At 39.1% G+C, this 12,406-nt stretch overlaps 1 protein-coding gene across 1 annotated transcript in view; it reads right to left on the bottom strand.

Moving 5' to 3' along the window:
* The window catches only part of PRSS12 (serine protease 12), a 70,303-nt gene that overhangs the window by 16,960 nt on the left and 40,937 nt on the right, over positions 1 to 12,406 (bottom strand). Inside the window, 4 exon segments of the mRNA XM_032224744.1 lie at positions 272 to 292; positions 295 to 388; positions 391 to 431; positions 434 to 450. Coding sequence (XP_032080635.1) covers positions 272 to 292; positions 295 to 388; positions 391 to 431; positions 434 to 450 — 173 coding nt within the window.

The following is a 12,406-nucleotide window of genomic DNA, read 5'->3' as shown; positions in this document are numbered from 1 at the left end:
TAGATGTTGATACTTAACTTACATTCAATCCTTCCTGCAATTATGTGCATAACAAGTTCTTCCCTCATCAGCCATAGGCATTTCCTTTCACCCTTGTTTTTAAATGTGGCCAATACATTCTGGAAGCCAAAATGGGCCTTTGGTCTGCATCAAGAAATGTTATCTTCTCCATTGTTAAAAGATGTTTAAAAAATATTCAACCACTTTTTGCCAATTAATCTTAACCCATGCAGTGATTCTGGTTCAGAAAAGTGATTCCTTGGTTGCATACCTGCCAGAGGTGTGCATGAAACCCTGCATCTTCTTTATGGCCACAGTTGTGTTCTTGCCAGGAACTCTTTAGGCACTGTTCTATAGACAACTCATTTCCTGTACAACGTACTTCATCCCAGTAGCCACGGGACCTGAGCCCTCTCCAAATGATCCTCGCTCCATGACTTGGCAACTCCACTGTCCAAACATAATAAACAGAGGAAAACTGATGGCAAGACAAGCCACTGTGCAATTTAACTGCATAAATGATCTATACTACTTATGCAAATTCTAGCATTCAAAATGATACTAAGGACATACATCAATGAAGAGACCTTCTGCTGATTTTCTATAGCCTTTTAAGTAAATATATTTCATTTGGGAAATACAATATACAATCCTTAAACTAGAGACCTGTTATTTTTTATTTAAATGACCATATTAAAATGGCTTAGGAGAGGAAAAATATAAATTCAAATGCTATTGTTTTCAAAATGCAATAAACTGGCACAAGAGATATATGGGAGGGGGGACCCTCAAGAGAAAATGTAACAATAAGTAGAGAAGGAAGGGGCAGTAAAATCTGAAATAAGGCCCCATTTTGGATACAAAGCCAGACAGTTATAGTATATACAGTTGAAAATCCAGGCTTATATTTAAAATGATTTATGCATCCTGGTTATTTTCAACACATTTTCCCAAGATAAATCGCAGTGTTCTTCATGACTAATAATCTTTTTTAAAAAAAATGTTTCTTTGTCCTAGATCAGAGTGAATTTATAACCGAATTTTATAATCAGGATGGCTGCCAGCTATGAAGAAACAGAACATAGTGAAGCAGAAATAAATTATAGACTAGGGTGAGAAAGGAATATTTTCTTATGATAGTTACTTATAAATAATATTTAAAAGTCTCTTGACAATTGACCAAAAATAAATGATAGAAGGATGGCTACTGTTTTAGGACATGATTCTTTAAGAAATCTATCAAATACAGGAATATTTGTCTTTTTTGGTCACCCAAGACATCATCATCAGCCTTTATCATCAAAAAGATAAATTTGGCATTCAGACACAGATATCAGGGACATATCCCAGCAGGGAACATTGTGGGCATTCATCTGTGTGTTACCAAGGTAGATACTTAAATGGCCACTCAGGGCTGTCAAACTATGTTTCCATGCTACGTTTCCACCTTAGAACCATCTTCCCACAAACCTTAACCCTCTGCCCCTGTGCTCAGCAATTCATTCAACTGATTAAAAATTTCAATGTAGCAGAGGAAAAGTGACCTTGAAGAAATAAAGACGATGGACTGGATTTAGTTTACAGAAGGCAATTCTTATGCTTGTTCTGTTTTCACAGTATGTTCTGTGCAAATCCTTACGTGCAATACCAGTCACCAGCCAATTCTTATGGCTGTCTAAGTGGTTTTAAGTCTAATCATGGAAACTGGAATTATCAATTAAACTTGTGGAACTGCATAAATGGTTCTATGTGTATGTTTAATATACAGTTTTAATAGCTGTTGGGTTGGGGGTTAATAATCATCAGAGAATATCAAGTAGAAAGTAAAATATAATCGGTTATAATTGTTCTCCTAAAGTGCTATTTATACCATTGATATTTTTTCAATACAAAGAGCAATCTAGTGAGTGTGGATGCTTTAAGAGTAAGGATTGCAAAATCAAACGGCAGCAAAAAAGCACAAAAACACTCATTCTTTGTTGCTGTCCACTGGAGGTTTGGATTTCTGTCAAGCTATTCTATTCGTTGCTGAAACTACTAAGGGGGGATTAAACTCTTTTCCATGCGCACTGAGATTCACAAAAGCATGAATATGCATTAAATGATTATATGTCAAATGCAAATCCATGTTTAATGCTGTATCCATTTTTTTGCCCTAGCTATGTTCTTTGGACTAGTTACCAAGAAGCTTTCTTAGGGGTTGGAAGAGATTAATATACATGAGGGATTCTATTTAAAAATAGAAGTGTCTCTCCATTCATACTTTTCATTTCTAATTTATACACTTTCTAAATATATTTCATAACATTAATATCATTCACATCACTGAATTTTTAAGCAAGCACACTTCATAATAAACACAACATTTTTTAATGTTCCTAATCTCTTGATAATCCTTTTATTCATTATCCAGTAAGTAAAAGAGGAAAAGATCAAAAATGCAAGGAAATACATGGTTTGCAAAAGAGTTATTATACTGCAAAGAATTATATGAAAAGATCTCTTATAGGCTTACAATGCTGAGACTAATTTCAAATGCCGGGAGGTTAGGAATTCAAATAAAATAAGACTTTATTTGAAGTCTTGAACAGAGACTTCATGTTCTCTGTTGTGAATCTGGAAAGCATATTGCATAGTAATACCAAAGACAATCTATGACAAGCAGGGAAGGTTATTGCCAAGAGGTTTAGTTTACAATCTGCAGCTGGATTAACTGGAGAAGATCCACATACCGTATTTTCACGACTATAAGCCGCACTGAAAATCTAAAATTTGATCCAAAACCGGCAGTGCGGCTTATAACCCGGTGCGCTTTATATGTGGAAAAAGATTCTCCAGCTGCTTTCGCGGCTTCCTGGAGCGCCAAGAACCTTCGCGCTCTTCTCCGCTCCTCGCGACTGCAATAGATGTCCAGAAGCGGCTTTTGGGGATAATGGGGATGGGATTTCCAGCTCGATAGCCCCTGCCGCTTCTGGACGTCTATTGCAGTTGTGAGGAGCCGAGGAGAGTGTGGAGAAGAGCGCGAAGGTTCTTGGCGCTCCAGGAAGCCGCGAAAGCAGCTGGGAGAGGCGCGCGGCTTGGTTTATCCTCCTGGACGTCGCAGGCAGCCAGCCCCAAGCGCACCGATCTCTGTGTTTTTTCGCATCGGGGCATGCTCTTGCAGCACACCCGATGCGAAAAAACACTGAGATCAGTGAGTCGGGAAAACGTTGCGGCTTATAACACGGTGCGCTTTATATGTGGAAAAAGTTTGGAAAAATTACGTTAATGATACTGCGGCTTATAATACGGTGCGGCTTTTGGTCATGAAAATACGGTAGTTAAGTATCTCTTTCTCATGTCATCCCATGCCCAGCTACTATATCTCTTATCTCTCATTTCTTGGTAGATTTCAATTCTTAGAAAATGAGTCTATTGTCAAAGCATCATTCTTGTTTTACATTACAGCTTTGCATATTTTTAAATAAAAAATGAGTAATAGTATGAGTTTAAGGCAAGTGGAACTTCCATTCAACTTGTGGAATGTTTTTGAAACTGCAAATTTGCAATTTAAATTGGGATCAAAAAAATATTTGAATTACATACAAGTGCTTGCATCTATACTAAGCTTGCATTCCACACTTAGTTTCTAGGAGAGATCCATTCACAACACTGAAACCACTCCCAGTCTCATCCAATATTTAAAGTAACATGCTGAGCAGCAAATTAAGAAGAAAGATTTAGAAAAGAGATTCAGAAACTTCATTGAGTAACAAAAGCTCATAGCCAGTCTCTGCCATTCTGTTTGGACATAAGCTTGGGTGGAAATCCATAGAATTGTAGAGTTTGAAATACTTAGTTTTGGTTTTCATGAGATATGAATATTATAAATGCAAGGAACAAAAGCATACATATTTTGAATGCACACACATTAAGATTACTGCAAAGGAATACCTATATCAATTTAGTTAAAAACTGTGGGAATCCCAGATTGTACCTTTATAACAAGGCTGGTAAATTAGCTAAGGAATCAAAAGACATCAAAACATCCTTAGTGGACATTTGCCAGAGCCCAAAGGCATTTCTTGGGAAAGATCTAGATAAAAGGTGTTGGTAATTCATCTCGAATGTTTACCTTCCATTATCAGCACAGAGATGAAGAAACCTTATTCCAAACATACACCTTTGTGACCTAACTCATAAAAATGCAGCCATGTAACAAGGGCCAGTTACTTCCAAACTGTCTATGTTGAATTATAACTCCCAGTTACTCCCTGCTGTGATATATAGCCTTTATCTTCCTTTCAAACATTCTCCAGCTATACCACTTACTATTCAATTGTAAATCTTCTATTGTAAACCTTCTGTCCCTCTTTTCTACCCTCCCTTTGACAAGATGTTGATTAAGGGTATACTGTAAACTTCTTTGATAAGATAAGTAGAGGATTGTGAATTCCTTTGTGTCATTTGTTACTTTCTTGATGTATGGCAATGTAAACTGACTTTTCTAATAAATATAGCTCTCTGGAAAGACAGAGTAGCCAATTCATCCAGACGTTGCCTTCGTGTCTTATTGGGAAAAACTGTCTAGGATTGGAATCGTGATTTGGCCGCCGGTTGAAGAGATCCTGCTTTCCTTAGCAGGATAATCTCCTCAATTGGTGACCCCGACGTGAATCTACTTTCACAACGAAACATCCGTCGAGGTGTGACGCAGAAAGGGACTTCCAGTCTCTGGCGTGCCTAACAACTTCCAACGCTCACTCAGCGCAAAATCCGTGAGTATGGGAGGAAATTTGTCTAAAGGGCAGAAGGCCACCTTAGGGGGACAGGTTGGTCTAAAGAGCAGAAGGCTCACCTTAAGGAGCTTAGACAGATTGTTATGGCTCATGAATTATATTAAAGGAGAAAAGTGAATTTCCTACCAAAACAGGGATTCAGGAATTAATGAGATATATTTGGCAAAACTGTCCGTGTTATCCAGCTTTTGGATCTCTTAATATAGACACATGGGCGGAAATAGGCTCCTATTTGCACGAGGAGCCCAGGGCACTCCCAATTATATTAATAAATTGGAAAAAAGTTTTAACTGCCCTCTGTCTCCATCACGGAGACACAGTTACTCTTTCAAAAAAAGCAGGCGGGTGAATCAACAACTTTAACACCAACCGCCCCTCCCAAATATGAGGACGTAACAATAAAAGCTGGAGGGAGAGTAGAAAGAGAAATCAAAAAGGAAATTTTGCCGCACACTCCTCCAGAAGAAGGGTCTAATATCCCTCAAAAATATGAAAAAGGAACAACAGAGATTGTAGAGAAGGTAAAGCAGGAGATTACAACAGAGATTATAGAAAAATAAAAGAGGAAATTATACAGCAAGCTCATCAGGAAGAGAAATCTCAAATTTACTCAGTTTTAAATATATGAGCGTCCATATGGACCCTCACCACAGGAATGGAGGAAAGCAAGAAGTGGGGATAATGTGACATTGGAGGACTTAAAAATGTTGGCTGCTTTCCCCGTTGATTTTACAGGACGAAATCCTGTGCACACTCCCTTGCCACCTAGTGTTTTAAAAGATCTAAAATCAGCCATAACAACTTACGGCTTATGTTCTCCATATGTTCAAGGTTATTTGCAAATGTAGCTGATAACTATGTTATGTTACCAATAGAATGGTATTCGATGGCAAAGGCAGTTCTCAGCATGACGCAAGCCATCTTTGGAAAGCCATTTTCCTGAGAACAATGCATGGTGTTACACGGCACCAATGCCAATTTTCCTGTCGCACAACTGCAGGGATCAGCAATTTTAAAACACAGGCTCAACAGATGGCCATCCCTAGGGATTCTTTAAAAGTGACCGGAAGAGCTGCAAGTTTTTGCCTTTGGTCATCTAGATGATATGAAATCTGCTAGCACTTCTAATTTTATTTCTATCAGACAGGAAAATGGAGGAGCCCTACTAGTACCTTTGTAGAGAGATTGCAGACTGTAATAAATAGAGAGATGATAATGCTGTAGCCAGAAAGGAACTAATGATGAAGCTAGCATTTGAAAACGCTAATGAAGACTGTAAAAGGGTTTTTAGAGCCGTTAAGAGGGGATTCAACAAAGAGGCTGGTAGACTATTTACGCAAAGCCTCAGTGGTAGGGTCTGCTACGTATCAGGCACAATTGATGGCCGATGCGTTTGTAATAAGTCAAAATAATCAAAAACCTAGAGGACCAAGGATGGGAAATTGTTTTAATTGTGGAAAGGACAGGTCATTTTAAAAATCAGTGCAGGGCCCCAGGGGGGAGGCAGGATCACCATTAAAAATGAGGGGGCCAGGACCTAAGACCCCTTGTCCCAAATGTGGGAAAAATGGCCATGGCAAGGGAGTGTAGGGGAAAAAAACAGTCAGAAAGAAAGTGAAAATAGACAACAGTTTTCGGGAAAACTAAACAGCGGGCGTGACTCCAGCCCGCTAATCAAAGGAGCCACTTTTAACGTAACTGTCCAGAATTTATTTCAAAAATCATAAATCCATAGTTTCACTACCATCTGATAAACCTGAACCCATTGCTATCGTTACCTCCCAAGAAAATCAGTGGATTTTGCAGAAAAAGATGCAATTGTGCAATCAGTAATAATTCAAAGCTTCAGAACAGTTGAAATGTTTACTCCTGGATTAGTATATTTTTTTGCCATTAAATATGTCAGCAGCCCATTTTCCACCAGCAACCCCCTTAATTATGTACCCCACAGGGACCTTATATCCCGTAAGGTCCTAGCCTCACCCTTCCTGCTAGAGGTACAGACATCTCTTCTCTAGCTTTGGCATGCATCTGTGACAGCCCGCTCACAATAAAAGGGGGGGAAAATGCTGCTATTGTTATCCCTGTCTCTTTAGAAGTTAATCCCTATGGATATAATCCTCTGAGGCATTGTGAAAAGGTGCCTTTGGGAGAATTGATTACTACACATGAAAATTACTTTACCACAGGAGTAAAAGCTCAAAAACCTTTTTTGACCATAATTCTTAATGGCATTCCCTTTTCTGGTATCTTAGACACGGGCGCTGACGTTTCAGTGATAAGTTCTGCTCAATGGCCCTCTTCTTGGCCCTTAAATCAGCCGCTGCTGTTAAAGGAGTAGGCGGGGTCCAGTTGGCCCAGTCCAGTGCAGAGTGGTTAGAGGCTTCAATTCCAGGTTCAGCAACTAAGGCACGTATCCCCCCGGTTGTTTTAAAATTGCATGTTAATCTTTGGGGAAGGGATTTGCTTTCCCAATTTGGGGCAACCTTAACATTGGAATGAGATTGCCTCCATGTATGGAAAAAGCAGGATAATTTTCTGTCTAAAATTTCCTGCCCATTAAAACCTTGAGCTAATTTGTTTAAGTTGATTGTTAACTTAAGGATTTTTTCCCTTAAGGATAGGCGTGATTGTAGTAACTAAAGAGATCTAGAGACTGTTTATTGCTTGTGTGCACCCCCCTGCCATATTTGGAAACCCTCTTTATTAAATTCACACTTTGAATTCGAGGCTTCCTTTCTCCTTATATGCATTTCTTTGTCCCCCCGCAGTCCAGTCCGTAAAACTCCTCAGCATCAGAGCATTTCTCTTTAGAGAAAGTTTCTGCCTGCTTCTTAACCTGACTCACTGTCAGGAAAGGGGGGGGGAATAGCCTGGGGGCATTCTGCTTCTCACAACAGGCTGCTTCTATCTTCCTTTTTATATTCAATGATCTCGGCTGCCTCTCTTCTATTACCCCCCACGATGTCCCTCTTACGATGTCTTTCTTAAGTTTTTTTCTCATCCTGAGTACCTAAATTTTTTCACAGATGTTCATAGAGTAATTGATTTATGGGATTTGAATTGGAATGGAGAAAAATGTTTTTGTGCGTGCATGAATGTGTACCTTCCCTAATTTAATAAATTGTACTGGGAATGTAGGATGTGGAAACCTGAGAGTTTTGCCTCTTTCACTTCTTATTCTTATTTTTTCCTTATTTTTGTGTAAATGTGTGCCTAAGTTTTTGTACACCCTCAAGGTAATTGTAGTAAATTGGCAGAAATTGCCTTCGCTCAGTTTGTTTCCCCCCTCCACGAAGGAGCACGGGGAAGTGTTTTTTCCTCCTTCCTTCCTTCCCTTTGTTTTGCTTAGTAGGAAAGAAAGGGATGTGTTGAAAAGCTGTTAATAGTGGTTTTTACGAGGTAAGCCTGACTGAATGGGAAGACCTAGGTAATTGGACTGATTGCCTGATGTGATGTCTGTTAAAAAACTTTTAGGTGCTTTAATAATGTGTAAAATTGAATTGAATTGATGGTGATATGTTTGGCCAGCTAACTAAATAAATAAGTTCATTTGGGTTTGAAGCTGTGAAAGAGCAGTTAGGATTTAAACTGCTTTTTGAGTTTCCCCGGCTGCTTGGAGAATGACTCATAAGCTTTTCAAGGAAAGAGATTTAAAGATTTAAAGTGACAAAGTCTGAAAGGTGCTGCTTTGTGCTACGTGCCTGTGTAAGTGATCGCCTGCGTGAGTTTTTTCCCCCCTTTCTCTTCCCCCTAAGCTGTTCTCTGGAAGGGAACAGAAGTAGCGGGGGGAGTGTGTATAACAGTGGAAAACGGAGCTCATTGGCTTACGTATAGCTCCTTGAAATGATGCTAATGAATTTTTGAAACGGTGGTGATAGTTGCTGGGCTTGAAGAAAAAAGGGATTTTTGAATGTGAAATCAATTTGCACGGGCGTTTCAGTTGCAGTGCAAATGTGTATTGGTGGTAGAAGTTGGTACGAAGGTACTTGGGTTTCTTTTTTAAAGAAACAGCAAATTGCAAGGTTGTTTAAAGGTACGTGTGTGTGCTATTGTTTCCAGATTAATTGAGAGAGTGCAGAGTAGAGAAGGGGAGGGACCTGAGAGAAAAGCAGAGTGTTTTTTCTGGATGAGTGTGTGCCCCAGAAAGGGATAAACTAACAAAGAAATCCAAAGACCATTAATTGCTTGTAAATGGATCCCCTAATGAAGCTTACATTAAAGAATAGCACACCCATTTGGATTGCTCAATGGCCACTTCCTATTGTTAAATTAGAGGCTTTAAAAGAAATTGTTCAACAGTTGTTATTGGATCAAAAGATAGAATTATCAAATAGCCCTTATAATACTCCTGTATTTTTAATAAAGAAAAAATCAGGAAGGTGGAGGATGCTTCAGGATTTAAGAAAAATAAATGAAGTGATAACTCCCATGGGACCTCTGCAATGTGGTTTACCCAATCCTAACATAATTCCTCAGAATTATGAATTAACAATTATTGATTTAAAAGATGCTTTCTTCTCTATCCCTCTGCATAAAAAGGACAGAATATTATTCGCTTTCACTATTCCTGTTTTAAATTACAGTGAACCTACAATAAGATATCAGTGGAGAGTTTTACCTCAGGGAATGCTGAATAGCCCAACTCTTTGTCAATATTATATAAATAAAATTTTAAAACATTTTAGAGCCAAATATAGGGGTACTTTATTCTACCACTACATGGATGATATCTTATTGGCAACAGGAAAGAATGCACAAGATACACACTCACAAGTGATAAAGAAATTATGCAAGAACTTAATAATAAAGGTTTTAAAATTGCTTCAGAAAAAAATTCAAACAATGCCACCGTATTTGTACTTAGGACACAAGTTAATGACAACTTATGCCTCACCAGTAATTCCAAAATTGCCTGAAATGGATAAATGTAGTTTGGTGCAATTACAACAATACTTGGGTTCAATTAATTGGGCACGTTCTTACATGGGTTTAACCACAAGTCAGTTACAACCTTTATTTGCATTACTGGCAGGGAGGAAAGAGCCTGCTTCAATACTAACAATAGGGGAGAGAGAAAAACAGTGTATTCAGGTCATTGAAAGGGCCCTAGCAAAGAAGTGGGTAGATAGAATGATTTCACACGTTCCTCTTTCAGCAGCTATTTTCAATACTAAGAACTTGCCCACAGGATGTTTATTGCAAACACAACAACAAAGGGTTTTTATCATAGAATGGATACATTTATCAAACACCCAAGGGAGGACGGTTTCAACAAAACCTTTATTGTTATCCCAGATAATTATAAAGTTAAGAGAGAGAGCTCGAGCTGTAGTGGGGATGGATCCAGAAATCATTTATGTCCCATTCCCATTACCTTGGTGGGAGAAGTATTTTCAAATATCAGATGCACTTCAATTGGCCTTAAGTGACTATTTAGGGACAATTAAATACCACCTTCCCACAGATTACAGGTTTTTGTTGCTGAATCAACAACACCTGCAATTGGCTTCGCTACCAAAGTAAATTACCTATTAAAGGAGCAGTTACAGTTTTTTGCTGATGGAACAAAAAATAGGGAAGCTTGTGTGTATCAGATCTCAGGACAGTGGATAACTTATCACACTGCCCCCCAGAGTTCAGCACAACGTTCTGAATTAGCTGCTTCCATTTTGGCCTTTGAGAAGCTTAAAGACCAAGAAATTAATTTAATTGTGGACTCTTTGTATGTTTATCAAGTAATTAATAATTTGTTTGATGCCTATCTTTCACCAGCGTTAGATAAGCAATTATTAGATATGTTTTTACAGTTACAGCAATTAATAGTAGAAAGACAATTTCAATATTTTGTGGCTCATATCAGGAGTCATCAACCATTTCCTGGGATATTAACAGAAGGGAATGATTATGCAGATAAAGCTGCTAGGGAAAGTTTTGTTGGATTTGCAACCCCATGGGAAAGCCATGAATATTTTCATCAAAATGCAAAAGCCTTGATGAAAATGTTTGGAATTTCAAAAACAGAAGCTGTGGCGATTATCCAGCAATGCTCAACCTGCAGCAAGCAGGGAACAGCGATTCCCATGGGGGTAAACCCCCGAGGAATTAAACGATGTGAGATATGGCAAATGGACGTTACACAATACCCTCCCTTCGCACCCTGGAAATATATTCACGTCACAGTGGATACCTTTTCAGGTTTTATTTTTGCAACTCCACAGAGAGGGGAAACAGCAAAGCAGGTGATTAACCATTGTATACGTTCCTTTTCAGTCCTAGGAAATCCCTTGGAAATTAAGACAGACAACGGATCTGCGTATAGCAGTTCTGCTTTCGCTACCTTTTGCAATCAGTGGAAGATTATTCATAAGTTTGGCATTCCATACAATTCCCAAGGACAAGGAATAGTAGAAAGAGCAAATTTAACCTTAAAAATGATGCTTGAGAAGCAAAAAGATACCTTTAAGATAGGGCTGCCTGAAATTCAAAACCGTCTGAGTAAAGCTTTGTACACTCAGAATTTTTTAAATCTTACAGGCTCGCCTATAGCCTCCACAGCGGCAGAGAGACATTTTCAGAATAGCAATAGCGTAGTCTCTCCCCGCCCTCTTGTTTATTACAGGCAATTACCAGACCCTCAGTGGAAAGGACCAGTGGAGCTCGTGACCTGGGGACGAGGTTACGCTGCCGTACAACTTCCAGATAAGGTTTTGTGGGTTCCTGGAAGATGCGTGCGACCGTTCCATGAGAAAGCGGTAGGAACGGATAACAAAAAGAATCCAGAAGCAAGCCTGTCTCTTCTGTTCCAAACGACAGACGACTGACCTGCTATTGCACTCAATGTGCTGGTTTTGCCTCTGTCCCTGTGAGGCCTGCTGTTGCTCTCACTGCATTTACTGTGTGCTTTGCACCCACTGCAAGATTCCGTGTGACATTGTGATAATTGAACAATATCTTGAGGAATATTTTTCCTACACCAATCCATCTCACACTGAACTTCGTATCACACCAACGGTGCAACAAGCTATTGACAATCCTTTTTATAACCATTATCACCAAGGATCTCTTGACCCCTCTTTTGATACCTAAGATGAAGATCCGCCCAGAACAAGTCATTGGCCATCCCTATGTCCCAAGGGTGCGACAACCCCGATGCCCATTTATCAGAGGACCTTTGCCTGGACAAGAAATGGGTTTTTGGGATTTCTGGGTTATTCCTATGTCTTTTAAGCATTTTATATTGCACCTTTTGGGTATGGTATTGGGGATGGGCATTTTACTCTTAATAGTTTGGGGAGCATGTAAATACGAACGTAAAACTAAGAAGGGAATAATAGGGGATATCCAAGAGATTCCTTTCCTACACAACCGCTCAAAAAGAGCAATGATTCCGTATTCTGCTAGGGAAAACTGCAATTCTCAAGGAATGTGTATTTACCCTCACAATACATATGGAAAAGCCAATACACAAGTTACTTTAACTTGTCATTTGAAAAATCCAGAAGCACCATGCTTGATTACATGGCGATTTTTGCCTGCAAAATACAAAAAGGCTTCCAGGTATGTGAGAGGTATTTCCCACCCGAAAGAGAATGGTTGTTTATCACAAATTAGAATAATCATCACAG

The sequence above is a fragment of the Thamnophis elegans genome, chromosome 9 (genome assembly GCF_009769535.1).
Source record: "Thamnophis elegans isolate rThaEle1 chromosome 9, rThaEle1.pri, whole genome shotgun sequence".
NCBI lineage: Eukaryota > Metazoa > Chordata > Lepidosauria > Squamata > Colubridae > Thamnophis > Thamnophis elegans.
The sequence above is the reverse complement of the archived record's forward strand: the minus strand, read 5'-3'. Positions and strand labels throughout refer to the sequence as shown.